A 20,144-nucleotide genomic window follows, 5' to 3' on the forward strand; every position below is an offset into this window, starting at 1 on the left:
TTATTATCAGCTACTAATTATAAGCAAATAAATCTATAATTAAAATTAGAAATATACATTTTCAACAATATAGTATTTATTAACTTTTTTTTTTTTTTTTGTAATTACATTGTAAGCTTTGGTTTTAGTGACAATTTCTTTTATTTTGTTTTCATTGTTAATTTATTTTTTAATTAGTTGTATATCTTTAAAATTATTTTAAATTTGAAAATAATAGTTTACAGTTAAAACAAACATTTCATGATCAGTAGAGCGATCTAATCGAACATATATTTGCCAAAAAAACCTTGTTAGCCTTTTAATCATTTTTGGTCTATAAAAAAATTTGGTTTAATGAATATCATAATTAGTTGGACTTCAGTTACCTAAACTAAATTTGTTGCATATTTGCTTATGTTATTACTTTTTTCAAACTACATATTAGAAAATAATCTATGATTCATTATGTATGTTGCCCCTTGGGGGAGGAAAAAAGAAAAAAAAAAAAAAAATTGGGTCCGCCACTGGTTATTCCAGTAGTTTGAGTAACTTTATATCGTGAAATTTAAGGATTCAATCCTCAATAAATGGAAAAATTACGAAGAACGTGATTACCTCCAAATATAACTTATCAAATTCTATGATTGTTTTTTGAATGTTGTCATGATCAAAATACAAGGGAGCTATTTACAAATTGAATGTGCAAATATTAGGCAACTCGCTGTATCATTTGCTGTTACTTTGTTTGGCAAAATAAATATAGGAATGGCATTGCGTATTATGCACTTACTCTAGAATCCTACAATTTTAACACTTAAATAAGATGATAATAATGTACTTTTAAAATATAGTTAGTGTTTTTGCTTGTTTAGCACGTATAGGTGACCATAAAGAAAATAAATATGTATATATATATTTTATTTAATTTTTGAAGATTTCAATAACATTTTTTTTTTCTTTTTGCTAAAAATATTTTCAATGTCTTTAACAAAAAAAAAAATAAATATTAATCTATGTAAGTTTTTCCTTTTTGGATAATTTGTCTAAATTATACCACATACGTGTCCTTCAATCGATTAATTTCAATGGGCCAAGCCCAAATGGAAATGATAATAACTATTGGTATAAACCCATTGTAGTTGGAGAAAAATAATTATATAAGTGAAAATTCACTACAATACACAAGAAATCATATTAAATAGTATAGCATCACAACCATATTGTTTAGATTATATTATTGTCATCAACAATATCACTCCTTGTAACTATTACCAACAAATGGAAGGGATAATATAAAATGTAGCGTGTAATGCGATGGAGTGAGGAACTTGGGAAAAAAAGTGGAGCAAATAGCAGTGACACAGCAAGGACGCCAATCAAGCCCATGACTAAGATAAAAATGGCAAACCCTATGTTTTTGCTCACTACCTGATAAACTCCTACCATGAATGCTATCGAGACCATGGTCAGAGCTAATCCCAACAATGGTACCGCGAATCTAAGGGAGGTAATTGCCAAATTAAGATCACCCAATTGTGACCAAATTATGGCAACAGCAGCTGTAGGGGAGCTATAAAAAGCAACGTAGTTGCTGATTATGCATGTATGCAACATGAATTTGTTGTAGACTGAGTTTCTCATTATTCCATGGCTTGGCTCTGAGCTATCATCATGGTTGCCGGGCACTGAGAATCCGGTAGCGAAAGTTACGGTGACAATAAGCGTTGCATCTAATAGAAGAGTATTAACTCTATCCTTGTAAAATTCCACGTATTTTGTCTCTGTCTGCTCGAGTATTAACACTATCCTTGTAAAATTCCGCGTATCTTATATCTATCTGCACTTGTTCTTCAGTATTCTCTTCTGGTTTCGAGTTTTGGGGGTTAATAGGCATGCCGATGATTATGCTCTGAGCTCGTGGAGCACCGACGTGCCCCAAGGCTTGCCATGTCAATTGCTGCAAAGCAGGAATTATTTATTTATTTATTTTTTTTCTTGCAAGTAAATATGTATGAAGCAAGGGGGGGGGGGGGGGGGAGAGAGAGAGAGAGAGAGAGAGAGGGGAAAAAAAAATAAAAAAAAAACTAATTTTGTTGATCTTTGGGCTTTACATGTGTGTTCTTAAAACAAAAATCAGATTTTAGCACATGAAAGTAAAGAAGATGATGATTGTATGTTTAATAAAGGTTGTTTGATTAGACTAAACTTAAAAGTCCAATAAAAGGTCGTTAGAGATCTAAATTTTTGTATTTGCATGCGTACATCTTCATAATTTTGCTATGTGAGACATAAGCCCTTGGAGATTTAAATTTTGCATGTGTATGTGTCTGCATAATTTTGCTGTTTTGGATATAATTTGGGCATGCTCATCCTCCATAGCAGATTAAGTTAGCATATACGTATACAATTTTGATCTGTTAAAAACATAATTCTCACTTTATATTAGATATCTAGTAATATATCAAGTGTTAAAGGTTTGAAAGGTACACATTACATAAGAGTTGAATTGAATAGTAAATGAATTATACCTCACGAAATGGGGGCATCCTGGAGCTAAAACTCTTAGCAACATCAAGAGCCGTCTTTCCTTCGTCATTCATGATGTCAGGACCCATCCAGAATTCCTCCCCGGAACCCTAGACAAGCCCTGATCCCAGGGAAATCCTACCGGACCCTCCAATGGAAAATCCGGCAGAACCTCTCCTAAGGGATGCACTTACCACAAACACCTGCACTGAAAACACACTTCTATACTCATCCCCTTATTCCTCCCGCAAACTACAAATTGTTCCACAAATTTCAGCACTTCTCAACAATAACAACAATCCAGTGCATAAATAAAACATAAGTGTCCCAATAGTATACAGAGCTTTAAGAAGTGCTAATCAATAGAAATACAACAAGGATGAAATAAATAATACACTTGTTCACTCTGGAAGAACGCCTACCACCACTTGCACCTAAGGGAACGGAACTTAAAAACGTGAGATGCTAATCATCTCAATAAGTGACCCTGATTACTGAACACTTTTAATGATAATAAAATAATAATAATAACAATTAAAGAAATTGAATAAATACCAACAATTAATAAATAAATAATAATAACTGTTGGAAACTATAATTTCCCTCAAAACTCTCACCAATCACTCCGTTTGAATTGTTCCCTTTTTAAAACAATTTCACAAAACCCGATGTACATACCTCCCGAAAATCAAGGGATTAAACCATTTGATAAACAATAAATAAGTAAATACATACCCCAATATATAATTAAAATGTAATAACTTATAATAAATAATTTTTGAACACCTTTGGGATTTAAAACATTATTTGCAATTTACACCTGACAATTACACTTGACTTGACGCACCACACCATATACTAGTGATGCCCTCCGATACCCAGCATCCTGAGTACCGACTGGCGGGGGGTTAAAGAGAGAAACTTGCAAACAGCACTTCGGCGTCCCGACAGTACCGCTGCTGAAACCATCATCCCGGCCAAGGAGGGGGACAGCTGTGCGCAATAACAAACTTGCCTGCCCACGGTCCAATCGCAACTCACGGGTGAAATAATAATACTTGCGCGCTAAACCACATATACATATACCAGAACACCAATATTGTGTGAATGCGTCTAAAATAATTATTAAACCAACCGTACCGTTTTCCAAAACTATCGTGGGAAATACATTAAATTCTCACACTTACCATCCCACATATTTTTTATTTAATACATTGGTATGAACCATCGATAACAAACAAACCACAACTTTCTCGAAATACGAGATGCAATCATAAAAATACCGCGGGCATAATTTATAAAATTTAAACAAATATTTTCGTAAAATATTTAACCCAATTATACCCGAAAAATAATACTTAAACCACGTACGAATATTACCGAAATACACTTTGCTCATGCATGATAAATAAATTAAACCACAATAAAATTCATAATTAAATCGCACCACATGAGCATAATTGAAAAACCAATTTAAATACCAATTAAACATAATTAATTGCCCAAAATAATTTTTGAAGGTGAGTCACTCACCTTGAGCGCGTAAATCAACTAAGATCCTTCGCAGGATCAACTCCACCACTCGTACGCGCACCTAAACAACCACAGTGTACCAACCAAAAATATTAATATTTTATTCGGGTAATTCCCAAATGGGTACCTGGGGAGCGAACACCAAACGATATCTAAAAGTTATGAGTTATATACCGAATCAAAGCTCGAGTGATGAGGATCACTGATTCGGTCTTACTTTCCGGTGATCGGACTCGACGGGGTCGGAATCTCACCGGAAAGCTTTCGGGTTTCGACTCCGCAATTCTCCCAAACCGTCGCAAATTGGCGAAACCGAATGTTGGATTCGGGTTCAGAGATCGAACACAGTGGACAGGAGCCGGCGGTGGGACTGGGTACTCGCCGGAACAGTAACTTTCGGCGAGCCGCCGTGGTCACCGGCAACCGTCGCCGGCGGCAGCGCGTGTGGTGGCCGTTGGCTGGGATTTTTTGCAAATTTGTAGATCGAGGGGAGAGCAATCCAACGGGACCGGCGGTGAGGCAAACGGAGGCCGGACGGCGGAGAAATCACCGTTTGAAGATTTTCGGCCCCTCGCCGGAAAACGCCCCGATCCCGGCACGTCGGTGGTCCGGTGGCCGTGAAATTTGGTGGGTCGGCCGGACTTGAGGAGGTGGTGTTGGCTAGCTGGTGCGTGTGGCCGAAAAATGGCCGGAAATGGGTCAACCGGCGGTGGAGGGAAAAAGTCACCGCCGATTTTCGCCGCCTCGATTTGGGCGCGTCCGGCGGCCAATGGCTATGAAATTTTGAGGTTTTGCCGGAAATGGGGAGGGGAATCTTGCTGGCCGGTGCGTGTACAGTAGATCGGCCGGAAAATTTGAAAATCTCCGGTGGCCGGTCGGATTCTCTCTCTCTTTCTCTCTCTTCCCTGAAGCTGACACGTGGCATTTCACTGTTCATCGACTTAAAAACATTAAAATATTATGGTATCCGGCAAACTTCACGCGTCCATAACTTTTTAACCGGATGTCCGTTTTAAGCGTGCCGCTAGTCTGTGAACTCGTATCGACGAGCACTTCACAACCATGGACGAGTCAATGCTCATTTCCCCATAAATAAAAAGTCAACTCCGGCACCCTTTGGACAGTTTGGACCTCAACTTGTTTTGCTCATAACTTTCAAACCGTAGCTCCATTTTCGACGTGCTACTAGTCTACGAACTCGGTGCATCGTGCACTTCGCCACGATACTCTGATCAACTTGAAATTCCAACTGGAACAAAAAGTCAACTTTTGACCCACTCGGTCAACGATCAACCTCGATCAACGTGCACGAATTCCGATGCGATTTGGGACGGGGTGTTACACATGAGTTGTAAGTCAATTCTGGAATCCCATGTCTAAATGCGAACAACCATAGGATGACTACCCTTTGTGGCCAAGTGTAAAGGAGTGTTTCGTTCGCAATCTCTTTCATCAAAATTTGAAGTTGAGGATTATTTAGCATATATCTTACTGCTTTGGCTCTTCCATTCTTTGCGACTAGATGAAGAATATTCTGATTTTGATTATTGTTCAGCTCTCTTGAATAGGGACAATGCTGCAGAAACTCTTCGATTATATCTATATGACCTTTACTAGATGCCATGTGAATCAGAAAGAAGCCATTTTCATCAGCTACATAAGAAGATTCTCTAAATTCAATTAGTATACGTTTAACTCCTTCCGTATGACCTACTAGTGCCACAGAGAATTTCTTCCTCTTTCATCAACCGATGTAAAGGCAGATATCCACTTCTTTAGTAATAAAATGTCCAAAATAACTGGTGTTATAAAACAATCTTAATTTGAGATAATTAATTTCCTATATATATATAGCTTGCCTTATTATTATGTTCTTTAATCGGTAATAAGACTTGCATACCTCCGAAAAAAAGAAAAAACGACTTGCATACCCCACACTGTAACAAAATTTCTATATATACATAGATCAATAGACACAATAACAGATAAGGACATTATGACTACATACCTCCATTCTTTCCATCAATGCAAACATGGACAACTTTTTGTTTCATAAGATCATCAGGGTTATTTCCATCTTGATCCTCCATCATGGGCTTAAAAAGCTCCATGTAACTAGCTTCAACAGCCATATACAAAGGAGATTTTCCTTCCCTATTCACATAATGTGTCACTTTTGGATCTTTCTCGAACAATATTCAGGGGATCCCTTTATGTCGATTCTTCAATGCTAAATGCAAGCCTGTCTCTTTGTCATTATTTGTCTCTCTTATTAGCAGCATATTGCTACTACTAGTATTAGCGTTGGTACTACAAGCATCAGAAAGATTTACCTTTTTTCCAAAGACGAGCAAAATTTCAAGTGTGGAAAGGTGCCCAGAATCGGCAGAAACATGGAGAGGGAGATTGCTTGCGGAGTTCCTTTTTTCAACAAGTTTCTGAAAATTATTGAGGATCTCTTGAACATGTTAATCATAGCCTAAGCTTGCTGCAATATGAAGGAGTGTATCTCCTCGAGATGTTCGCTGCTCAAAAAGAGAAATCTCCAAATCACTATCTGTTGAAAGTTGGCGAAGTAAATCAATGTTGTTGGTCGAAACAGCCTTGTAGAGTTGAGGAGTGTTAGGTGTTGCATTTGCCATGCTAGAAGATTCACGTGGGACATTGGGTTGACAGATGACTTAGTCTCCTAAGACCTGGTTTTATCTTTGATTTTTATGAATGTTGTTATTTAGTTAATATCTGTGTAAGCTATTTAAGCTTGGCCTTGAGGAATAAAATGTAGATTTTAACCAAAAAACACATAATCCTTCCTCTCTAATCTCTTCTATCAAAATGTGCCACTAACATTGGCAACGGACCCACTTACCACCTTTTCTCTCTCTACACTCTTTCTCTCTCTAGTTTCTCCCTCACTCTCTATTTACCTCTGTTTCCCATTGCCCAAAACAGGGGAATATTTCCACATACACAAATACCACATCATTGGTATCAGAGCAGGTTTACCATGGAGACCCGTGGAAAGACTAATGTCGAAAGGTTCAACGAAGTGAATGAGACCTTGTATAAACATGAATTAAGTCTTGATCAGGTGCATGCCTCTATGCAGCAGGTGTTAATTGAACTCCAGGCGCTACGTTTGGCACGAAATCCATAACCTGTTCACCAGGAAATTAATCCATTCTCCTTAGGAGAATCTTCCAATAACCATATTGAGGCCCACGATCCACATCTCAAACTACCCTTTCCAAAATTTGATGGGGAAGACCCTTCTGGATAGATCTACAAAGCTGAGCAATACTTTGAATACCAAAGAGTACCAACAGAACAAAAAGTACGCATAGCATCCTTTCACTTAGAAGGAATTACGTGACAATGGCATTGTTTTTACCAAATTTCGGGGACCTTTGATGTGGCCCGAACTAACCAAGGTAGTTCTCATCCATTTCAGACCAACAAACTTTGATAATCCTTCAGAAACTTTGACACGATTGAAGTAGACCACGACGGTTGCCACTGATCAGAAGGCATTTGAAAGACTTTCTCAAAGAGTGGACGAGGTACTTGAAAATTTCTTGATCGGGTGCTTCATTACCAGACTCTAAGATGATATTCGACTGGATGTTAAAATTAAACATCTCACCACCTTAGCAGAAACCATTGGTGTCGCACGGTTGATCGAGGAAAGGAACCAGTTGCAAAGGAAAACTTCAACCCGTCTCATTCCTCCCCTACTACAATGGTTCCTAAGGTAAATTCTAACTCCTCAGCAGGTTTGTTGGGATTGTCGTCCAATCTGTATAATAGCACTACACCAACCAACACACCTGTTTGTCGGATTTCAACTTAGAAAGCACTAGAATGCCGCGAAAAGGGGTTTTGTTACTATTGTGATGAGAAATTCATGCCGGGGCATCATTGCGAGAAACCATAGCTATTCATGATTGCTGACTCTACCGAACCTTTCCTAGAGACAAAGAAAGATGACTCAACTGAGTATGACCCCATGGAGGTGGTTCTAGAAATCTCCTACCATGCCATTGCGAGAGCTAGCCATCCACAAACCATTCAGGTGATGGGAAAGTTGCAAAACAAAGATATTGTGGTACTGATTGAAGGTGGTCGTACGCACAATTTCATTGACCAAGCTATAGTTTCCAAATTCAGTTTCCTGATTGTCAAGAGCAAGAAAATACAAGTCATGGTGGCCAACAAGGAGGGAATGGAATGTGTGGGCTCTGCCAAGCATTGACCATAAAAATTCAAGGTATATGTGTAACTACGGATTATTATATATTACCTGTTGCTACCTGTCCACTTGTTCTAGGGGTTCAATGGCTTGCCACACTTATCCCAATTGAAACCGATTATTCCAAGTTAACCATGCTGTTCAAGCAAGAAGGAAAGACTCATACATTTCATGGGATAAATAAAAAGGGGATAGAAGTCTTAACCACTAAGGACTTATATGGACTACACGACATTGGCTTCCTCCTTCACTTCATCATACCCACTGATTCAAATGAACCCCATCCAGCGGATTTGGCACAACTCCTTGATACATTTCTTCCATATTTTCTCTGCCCACTTCATTACCACCACCACGGGCACACGATCATCACATTCCTCTCCAACCTGGTGCAGGGCCTATCAGCGTTAGGCCATATCGATATCCATATTATCAAAAAATTGAAATCGAATGGATGGTTCGGGAACTACTAGAAGTTGGTCTCATTCATCATAGCCACAGTCCTTTTTCCTCACCTGTTCTTTTCGTAAAGAAAGCCGATGGCGAATGGCGGTTTTGTGTTGACTACCGAGCATTGAATGGCATCACCATTAAAGATAAGTTCCCTATTCCCTTGACTGATGAGCTACTTGATGGATTGCAAGGTTCTAAATATTTTTCCAAATTGGATCTTCGGGCTGGATACCACCAAATCAAAGTACATGAAAGTGACGTCCATAAGACAGCCTTCTGCACCTATGATGGTCATTATGAGTTTGTGGTAATGCCATTCGAACTTACCAACGCTCCTGCCACCTTCCAAAGCCTCATGAATGAGCTCTTTAGCCCCCATTTACGGCAATTTATTCTAGTTTTCTTCGATGATATTTTGGTATATTCGAAGACATGGGTAGATCATCTTTCCCACTTGCAAATTGTTTCGCCAATCTTATGTGATAACCAGTTATTTGCTAAGATGTCTAAATGCAGGTTTGGAGTAAGCACAATTGATTATTTGGGGCATATAATTTCGGACCAAGGAGTCGCCGTGGACCCATCTAAAATAGAGGCCATTCTAGCGTGGCCAACTCCCACCACAACCATAGGAGTTCAGAGGTTCTTAGGCTTAGTGGGCTATTATCTCAAATTCATTTGTCATTTTGGTGGGATAGCAGCTCTGCTATATCGACTTCTATCCAAAGATGGTTTTCATTGGACTCTAAAGGCAGCTACATCCTTCCAACAATTTAAGATGGCTTTGACTTCTCCACCCGTTCTTGGTCTTTCGGATTTCTCACAGCCATTTGTAATAGAATGTGATCCTAGTGGAGTTGGATTAAGAGTAGTCCTTACCCAAAATAATCGATCAATTGCCTATTACAGTAAGGCCATCAAAGGAGCTGCCTTAACACTCTCTGCCTATGAGAAGGAGATGCTAGCTATCGTTAAGTCCATTCGTAAATGGTGACCTTACCTATTGGGGAAGCCGTTTACAGTACAGTCCAATCAACGGAGTCTCAAGTACCTACTGAAGCAACACATCACAACTCCAACTCAAACAAGGTGGCTTCCAAAAATTATGGGATATGACTACGTGGTGGAATACAAAAAAGGACCTAAGAACCAAGTAGCTGATTCTCTATCTAGGATGGGTGAATTCCATTGAACATTTCCATGCCTTATGCAAAATGGTGGACCACACTTCAAGATGAGGTGCAACATGACCCTTTCTACTCCACGTGCACTAAGAGTTCATTACATTATCTGAGGGATGGTGTACGGTTTCATAACGGATAGGATTTTCTTAAATCCTTCTTCTCAATTGCTTTCCACCATTATTTTAGAATACCATTCCTCCCTTGTTGGTGGCCATTTTGGGTTTCATAAGACCCTGTCTCGTTTGTGGCGTTCCTTCTCTTGGGCAAACATGCTAAAGGTGGTGAAATAATTTTTATAGCAATGTGAGATATGTCAATGTTTTAAACATGATAGCATGCAGCTAGCAGGCCTTCTTCAACCTCTCCCCATTCCCGAACGAGGTTTGGTCTGACATTTCCATGGACTTTATTGAAGGTTTATCGGTTTCTCAAGGCTTATCGATTATAATGGTAGTTGTCAATTGATTGTCCAAATACGCTCATTTCACTGCCTTGAAGCACCCATTCACTGCCCTTTCAGTAGCAAAGGCTTTTGTGAAGAATATTGTTTGTCTTCATGGTATTCCCACCTCAGTTGTCGGTGACAAGGACAAAATATTTCTTAGTATCTTCAGGCGTTCCCTCTTTCAATTACAGGGCACACAACTGAAAATGAGCTCCAGTTATGAACTCAAACGGATGGGCAAATGGAAGTTGCTAACCGTGTCTTGGAGCAATATCTAAGGTGTTTTCCAAGGGCTCAGGTTCGTTCGTGGGTGGATTGGCTTCCTTGGGCTGAGTATAGCTATAACACATCCATTCATTCTTCCACAAAACTGACCCCATTCGAGACTGTGTATGGTGTTCCTCTCCCTGATCACCTATCCTATGTACCTGGAACTTCACGAGTTGCCATCGTTGATTCATATCTCCAAGACAAGGATAGTCTATTGCGTGAATTGCATTGCAATCTCTTACGGGCTCAAGACCGGATGCCTAGCTTTGCCAACCAGCATTGTCATGAAGTTTCCTTTGAGGTAGGTGACTATGTTTATCTTAAGCTTTAACCATATCGGCAGTAGTTTGTTATCCTTCGTCACTTTATGAAGCTTACTCCTCAATTCTTTGGTCCTTACAGAGTTATAGAGAAAATTGGTGCAATAGCTTATAGGTTGGCTCTTCCTCACGGCTCTAAGATTCACGATGTCTTCCATGTGAGCTTGTTGCGAAAATATTTTGGTCCCGTCCTTGTGGCTTCTGACCCTCTTCTGGCAGTTGATGAGGATACCACTACAGTTTTACCGCAATCAGAAGTAGTGCTGGATCGACGTGTTGTTCAAAAGGATAAGTATCGGCCTAAAACTGAAGTTTTGATCAAGTGGCGAGGTTCTCCAGTGGAAAATGCCACTGGAGAAAATGCTTGGCCTTTGTCACGAGCCTACCCTAATTTCAACCTTGCGAACAAGGATTCTTAAGGAGGGGGGGAATTGTGAGGTGTTGCATGTGCCATGCTAGAAGACTCATGTGGGACATTGGGTTGACAAATGACTTAGTTTCCTAAGACCTAGTCTTATCTTTGATTTGTTTTGAATTTGTTATATCTGTTTCCTGGTTTTTAGCCACTATGTGAAGTGGAGTATTACTTTCCTGATTTTTATGAATGTTGTTATTTAGTTAATATCTGTGTAAGCTATTTGAGCTTGGACTTGAGGAATAAAAGGTAGATTTCAACCAAAAAACACATAATCCTTCCTCTCTGATCTCTTCTATAAAAAATTTTCACTAACATTGGCAACGGACCCACTTACCATGTTTTCTCTCTCTACACTCTTTCTCTCTCTAGCTTCTCCCTCACACTTTGTTTACCTCTGTTTCCCACTACCCAAAATAGGGGAATATTTCCACACACACAAAGACCACATCAAGGAGGCATGGATTTCATGTTCTGATTCCTCATTTGGTTCCTCATGTGTTCATATTCAGCAACTTGGGATGACGATTTGGATTTTTTAAGTTTAAAGATCTTCCCAGCTTGTTTTGATTTTTTATGGTGCAATTGTAGATCGCCGATGATATTTTGTTTATAAGGCATTGTAGTATGGTCGGGTGATCTGTACTCCGAATTTGTGGGGGTCATGCCTCTATTCTTTTATTCATAATTCATATATTCACACACACACACACACACACTCCTAGCTATCACCTGATGCTAAAAACATGTTTTTGGTTTTGTGGAGTTTTACTTTTTTAAATGGAATTTTAATATATTAGTGAATTCTTCGCCAATTAAATTTTAAATTCTAATTTTTGATATAATTCTAAAGTTAATTAAAAAAGATTTACTATTAAAATCATATTTAATATAAAACTAGCAAAAAAAAAACAAAAAAAAGTTCCTATTGTTTGTATTTTTTTTCCAAAATGATATTGTATTGGATTTCGAGCCCTTTTTATCTGTTAGAGCTTTTGATTAATTTAAAAAAATTTGCTATTTTGTCTAGAACTAGTGACCATTATTAAATGGAATCTCCTATTAATTTGGTAGTTATTAATTAAAAATATTCAATTATTATTATTATTATTTTGTTTTTTGGAATGAAAACTTAATATAAAAATGCAAGAAGTAACCAATTAAATTGGTAAATAAAATTTGGATCACACTAATTCATAATAACAAATAGCATCTCTCCTTTTAAACAGGCAATTCTAACATCAATTCATGTTGGTCATGTATACATGTAATTTTTTAACTTTATAAAATAAATTGAAAAACGTAGGTTTATTTTATTTATTTGTTTTTTCCGTGCGGGCGAAGGGGTAATAATGGGGGCAAAGCCCCATAACTAAATAAAACTGCCTCACAAGACTAATAGAACTATAACGTCTCAAGCATCGACCATAAGCAACAAGACTATCAATTAGATTAGAAGGAGTTGAAAGCATATATAGTTGCTTCATGCACCTCAATCTAAAATTCGCCAAAAAAACAACAGCACTTTGGTACGTTTTCCTAAAATATTAGTGCAAATAATAAATTCAAATCCAGCAAATAAATTTATACAACACTAAGTTTATTTTATTTATTTGTTTACGTTTTTTTTTTTTTTGGGATAAAACACTCGGTTGAGTCATTACAGAAGGTAATTTTCCATAAAAAAAAAAAATATATATATATATATATATATAAAATAAAATAAAATAAACCCACCTATCAAGTTGATGTGGCCTTAAAAAAAGAAATACAGATATTATCAAGATGATCCTATTTTGGAAGGATTTGTTTTGAAATTTTCTTAGAAAACAGAATATTTTCTTCGCAAGTTCAATTATTTCAAAAATATAATAAAACACTTAATTAATTAATAATCATAAATAGTTTTTATGCATATTACCATTAAAAAAATTGACAATTGATTGTTAAATTTAGACAAAAATCAATTTCTATACTACATATAGAGCAATTTATATTCATCACTAAAAATGTTCTGATATGTTATGTATCCAAATAATAAAGTAAAATAGAATGTCTGCTAAAAGAGAAAGAAAACATGACAAATGCAACTAGCTTATTCAAATTAAACCTAAAAAGCTTTATGCTTCTTGTTCATAAAGTTACTATGAATAATATCTCTAGAAAACAAGAGAGACTCTAAAATAACGAATTCTAATATAAAGAAGGACTCTAATCTAAAGCAAAAGACTCTAAAGAATAAAAGAACGCATAAATTAATTAAAAACCTACAACAGATAGCCAATGGCTCTGATATATTGCTACACTAAAAATACAAAATAAAATTACTCCTCTAATGGGTCTATCTAAATACTCTACCAAGTTAAGTGGGGAAAAAAAAAAAAAAAAAAAAAAAGAGCCTATCAACATGAAGTGGCAAAAACAAAAAGCTTCGAAAGAGTCTGTTTTAAAGTTTTTTAGAAAACAATTTTTTTTTCTTAAAAAGACAATTACCTTAAAAAAATAAAATATTCAATTAATTAATATGCATAAATAGTTTATATATATAGTACCATTAAAAAAAATTATATCTGACTGTCAAATATAGATAGTGTCAATTTCTATAAGAGTTATAGTGCAATTCATATCTATCATTGAAAATATTTTTATATTTTATGTATCTGAAGAATAAAGCAAAAGAGAAGATCTGCCAACAAGAAAAAAAGGAAATGAAAACATAACAAATGGGACTAGCTAATTCAAACTAAACCTAAAGCTTTATGCTTCTTGTTCCTAAAGTTACTATGAATAATATCAATAAAAATTGAGAGGGACTCTCATATCAAGTAATAATGTTTTTCTTTTTTGTTAATCGAAGCAACTAATTCTAATAAAAAGAAGGATTCTAATCTAAAGCCTAAGATTCTAAAGAATAAAAGAAACCATAAACTAGTTGAAATCCTAAACAAGTAGCGCATCTCAAATACTTCTATTTATCGCTATGCAAAACAATTATTTCTCCAATGAATTTGTCTAAATACTTTACCAATGTGGTATGGAAAAGAAAAAATATATATATATCAAGCTAATGTGCTAAAAAAATAATAATAGATACTGTCAAGTTGGCTCTATACTTTGGAAGAGTCTCTTTTGAAATTTTTGAAAAAAAAAATTTATGTTATTAAAAGGTCAATTGTCTTAGAAAAATAAACTAATAAAATATTTAATTTATTTATAGCCACAAATAGTTCTTATGCATATTACCATTAAAAAAACATTTATAATTGATTGTTAAATTTAGTCAGTGCAATTTCTATGCCACGTATAGAGCAATTCACATTTATTATTGAAAAAGTTCTTATATGTTATAAATTCAAAGAATAAAGAGAAAGAGAAGGCTGCCAACTTATATAAATAAATAAATAAAAGAGAGAGAGAGAGAGAGAGAGAACATGACAAATGGGACTAGATGATTCAAACTAAGCCTAAAACTTTATGCTTCTTGTTCCTAAAGTTACTATTAATAGTATTTATAGAAATATAGAGGGACTCTAATATCAAGTAAAGAAATTATTTTATTGAAGTAACGGAATTTAATATAAATAGGGACTTTAATCTAAAGACTAAAGTCCTAAAGAATAAAAGAAACCATTAATTATTAAAATCTTATAATGGGTAAAGCATCTCCAATAACTCTATTTATTCCTACATAACAAACAAAAACGAAAAAAAAAAAAAACTTCTCCATTGGTTTGTCTAAACACCATACCCAGCTGATGTAGAAAAGAATAAAGAAAACCAAAAACCCTATTAAGCTAATTGCCAAAAGTATCTATTTTGAAAATTTTCAAAATATAAATTCTTTTCTTAAAAGGTCAATTGACTCAAAAAAAAATAAACAAATTAAATACTTAAATAACTAATAGTCATAAATAGATTTTATCCGTGTTACCATTAAAAAAATTGCAATTGACTATTAAAGTTAGACAGCTTCAATTTCTATGCCACACATAGAGTAATACATATTCATCATTGAAAATATTCTAATATGTTATGTATCCAAAGAATAAAGCGAAAGAGAAGGTCTATCAACAAAAAAAAAAAAAAAAAGAGAGAGAAGGAAAACATGACAAATGGGATGAGTATATTCTAATTAAACATAAAGCTTTTTGCTTCTTGTTCGTAAAGTTACTATTAATAATATCTATAGAAATTAAGAGGGACTCTAATATCAAGTGACGAATTCACTTTATTGAAGTAACGATCTCTAGTATAAAAGTTGACTGCAATTTAAAGCCTAAGATTCGAAAGAATGAAAGTAAGCATAAATTAATTAAAATCTGACAATAGATAAGGAATTCTAATGGCTCTATCTATTGCTAAACTAAAAAGAAAAAAAAAATTATCTAAGCGGTTTGTTTAAACACCCTACGAAGTTGATGAATTCATTTTATTGAAGTAACGAATTATAACATAAACTGGGACTCTAATTTAAAGCCTAACATTCGAAAGAATAAAGAAAAGCATAACTTGATTAAAATCCTATAATAGGTAGAGTATCTTCATTAATTCTATCTATTGCTAATTGGTCTGTCTAAACACTCTACCAAGTTGATATGCAAAAGAAAAATAAAATCCTATCAAACAAATGTGGCAAAATCAAAATAATGACCCTGTCAGGATGATCCTTTACTTCAAAAGAGTATGTTTTAAAATTTTCTAAAAAACAAATTTTTTTCTTAAAAGATCAGTTATCTTAAAAAATAATAATAATAATAATAAAATATTTAATTAATTAATAGTCGTAAATAGTTTTTATGCATATTACCATTATAAAAAATTACAATCAAATGTTAAATTTAGACAGTGCCAATTTCTAGATCATATATTGAGCAATTCACATTCATCATTGAAAATATTTTTATATGTTATGTATGCATGAATAAAGCAAAAGAGAAAGTCTGCCAACAAGAAAAATGAGAAGGAAAACATCACAAATAAGACTAGCTAATTCAAATTAAACCTAAAGCTTTACGCTTCTTGTTCCTAAAGTTACTATGAATCATATCTATAGAAATCAAAAGGAACTCTAATATAAAGTAACAAATTTATTTCACTGAAGTAACGTATCCTATTATAAAGAGAGACTCTAATCTAAAGCTTAAGATTCTAAAGAATAAATGAAGGCATAAGTTAATTAAACTCGTACAATTGTTAAAGCATCTCCATCGGCTCTATCTATAGCTACATAAAAAATTTACTTTTTCAATATATCTATTTAACACCTTACTAAGCTGATATGGAAAAGAAAAAAAGAAAAGGAACACCCGATCAAGCTGAAGTAGCCAAAAAAAAAAAAAAAAAAAAAGGGGAAAGTTATATTGTCAAGTTGACATCTATTTCCAAAGGATTTATTTTGAAATTCTCCAAAAAAATAAAATTTTTTTTTCCTCAAAGGCCAATTATGTCAATATATATATATACATATATAAAATAAACTGAGAAAATATTTAATTATTTAATGACATAAATAGTTTTTTTTTTTGGGATACTACCATTAAAAAAAAATACATTTGACTATCAAATTTAGACTATGTTAGTTTCTATGCCACATATAGTATAATTTACATTCATCATTGAAAATATTCTTATATATATCCAAAAAATAAAGCAAAAAACGGATGTCAACCAACTAGAAAAAAATAGAAAGAAAACATGACAAATGGGACTAGACAATTCAAATTAAACCTAAGCTTTATGCTTCTTGTCCTAATGTTACCATGAATAATATCTTTCGAAATCAAGAGTGACCCTAGTATCAAGTAAGGAATTTATTTTATCAGAATAACGAATTCTAACATAAAAAGGGATTCTAATATCAAGTAACAAATTTATTTTATCGAAGTAACGAATTCTAACATAACAAGGGACTTTAATCTAAAGCCTTAGATTCTAAAGAATAAAAGAAAGCATAAATTAATTGAAATCCTACAACAGGTAAAGGATCTTCAATGGCTTTATAAATAGCTACACTAAAAACAAATTACTTCTCCAATAGGTTTGTTTAAACACACTACAAAAATGATGTCTAAAAGGCAAAAAAGCAAAAAAAAAAAAAAAAAAAAAAAAAAAAAAAAAAAAACTCTATCAAGCTAATGTCGCAAATAAAAAAAATAAATATATGCTAATAATGTGAGCATCTACTTTGGAAGGATCTGTTTTGAAATTTTCTTTAAAAAAAATTTCTTAAAAGGTTAATTAACTCAAATCGATTTTATGCATATTACTATTAAAAAAAATTATAATTTACTATTAAATTTAAATAGAGACAATTTCTATGTCACATATGGAGTAATTCATATTTATCATTGAAATTGTTCTAAAATATTATGTATCCAAAGATTAAATCGAAAGAGAAGGTCCGCCAAATAAAAAAACCAAAAAAAAAAAAAAAATAAAGAGAAAGAAAACTTAACAAATGGGCTAGGTTATTCAAATTAAACCTAAAGCCTTATGCGTCTTGTTCCTAAAGTTACAATGAATAATATCTATAGAAATCAGGAGGGAATTTAATATCAAGTAACAAATTTATTATATTGAAGTAATGAATTCTAATATAAAGATGGACTATAATCTAAAGCCTAGGATTCTAAGAATAAAAGAAAGCGTAAATTAATTAAAATCCTACAATAGTTAGAGTATATCCAACCGCTCTATATATGTCTACACTAAAAAGAAAAAATTATTTCCGCCTATTCTGTCTAAACATCCTACAAAGCTAAAGTGAAAAAAAAAAAAAGAAAAAAAAAAAAAAAGAAAGATACTTTCAAGCTAACCCTCTACTTCGGAATAGTATGTTTTGAAATTTTCTAAAAAAGAAATTTTTTTTAAAAGGTCAATTATCTCAAAAAAATACAAATAAAATAAACTAATAAAATATTAAATAATTAATAGCCATAAAAAACATTTATGCATATAAAAAGATTTACATTTGGCTATCAAATTTATGAAATGTCAATTTTTATGCCATATATAGTGCAATTTACATTTTTATATTTTATGTATGCAAAGAGTAAAGCGAAATAGAAAGTCAACCAACTAGAAAAAACAGAAATAAAACATGACAAATGGGACTAGCTATTTCAAATTCAACGTAAAGCTTTATGCTTCTTGTTCCCAAAGTCGCTATGAATAATATCTATAAAAATCAAGTAAGATTCAAATATTAAGTACCAAATTTATTTTATTAAAGAAGCAAATTCTACTATAAACTCTAATCTGAAGCCTAAGATTCAAAAGATTAAAAGAATACAAAAATTAATTAAAATCCTACAATAAATAGAGCATCTCCAATGGCTCTATTTTTTCCTACGCTGAAAAAACAAATTTTACTTCTTCAATGGGTCTATCTAAACAGAACCAAGCTGATGTGAAAAAGGAAAAAAACAAAAAACAAAAAACAAAAAACGTAGTATCACATTAATGTGCTATCAAGTGACCCTTTACTTTCACAGAGTCTGTTTTGAAATTTTTAAAAAACAAAAAACATAGTATCATATTGATGTGCTATCAAGTGATCCTTTACTTTTGAAGTCTGTTTTGAAATTTTTAAAAAATAAAATTTTTTTCGTAAAAGGTCAATTGTCTTTAAAAAAAATAATAAAATAAAATAAACTAGTAAAATATTTAATTAATAATAGTTTTAAAATATTTTTTATGCATATTACCATTTAAAAAATTACAATTGACTATTAAATATAGATAGAATCAATTTCAATGCCACATATAGAACAATTCACATTTATCATTAAAAATGTTCTTATATGTTATGTATCCAAGGAATAAAACAAAAGAGAAAGTCTGCCAACTAGAAAAAAGGGAAAGAAAACATGACAAATGGTGCTAGCTAATTCAATTAAACCTTAAGCTCTATTCTTCTTGTTCTAAAGTTACTATGAATATATATATATATATATATAGAAATCAAGCGGGATTCAAATATCAGTTAACAAATTTATTTAGTTGAAATAACAAATTCTAGTATTAAGAGAGATTGTAAGGCCTCAAATTCTAAAGAATAAAAACATAAATCAATTAAAATCCTAAAATAGGTAAAGTATATCCAATGGCCCCATATTACTACACTAAAAAAATTTACTTTTTTCAAGGGGTTTGTCTAAACACCCTAAGAAGCTAATGTGGAAAAGCAAAATAAATAAAAAGAAACAGAAAAAAATAAAAAATAAAAAAAATCTAAAGTGGCAAAAAAAAAAAAAAAGATATTGTCAAGATAACCCTCAACTTCATAAAGGTATGTTTTGAAATTTTCTAAAAAGTAATTTTTTTTTTCTTTAAAGGTCAGTTATCTCAAATAAAATAAAATAAAATAATAAAATATTTAAACAGCGTAAATTTCTATACTACGTATATAGTATTTCACATTTATTATTGAAAATATTCTTATATGTAATGTAACCAACAAATAAAGTGAAATAAAATGTCTTCCAGCTAGAGAAAAGAGAAAGAAAGCATGACAAATAGGACTAACTAGTTCAAATTAAACTTAAAGCTTTATGCTTCTTGTTCCTGAAGTTACTATGCATAATATCTATAGAAATAAAGAGGGATTCTAATATCAAGTGACAAATTTATTTTATTGAAGTAACGAACTCTAATATAAAAAGAGACTTTAATTTAAAGTCTAAGATTCTAAAGAATAAAAGTAAGTTTAAATTAATTAAAATCCTACTCTAGTTAGAGAATCTCCTATAGCTCTATCTATTGCTATACT

At 33.3% G+C, this 20,144-nt stretch overlaps 1 protein-coding gene across 1 annotated transcript; it reads right to left on the reverse strand.

Annotated features, from left to right (window-relative positions):
- Window positions 1-1,203: 1,203 nt before the first annotated feature.
- Window positions 1,204-6,680, reverse strand: LOC132803555 (protein ACCELERATED CELL DEATH 6-like). The gene is made up of 5 exons (XM_060816776.1): window positions 6,528-6,680; window positions 6,372-6,476; window positions 6,047-6,224; window positions 5,531-5,691; window positions 1,204-1,764 (listed from the first exon to the last, which is right to left on the reverse strand). The coding sequence occupies exons 1-5, from the start codon at window positions 6,678-6,680 to the stop codon at window positions 1,204-1,206; spliced, it is 1,158 nt and encodes a 385-aa protein (XP_060672759.1).
- Between the last annotated feature and the right edge of the window lie 13,464 nt (window positions 6,681-20,144).

This window comes from Ziziphus jujuba, chromosome 4, assembly GCF_031755915.1.
Source record: "Ziziphus jujuba cultivar Dongzao chromosome 4, ASM3175591v1".
In the NCBI taxonomy this organism is placed as follows: Eukaryota; Viridiplantae; Streptophyta; class Magnoliopsida; order Rosales; family Rhamnaceae; genus Ziziphus; species Ziziphus jujuba.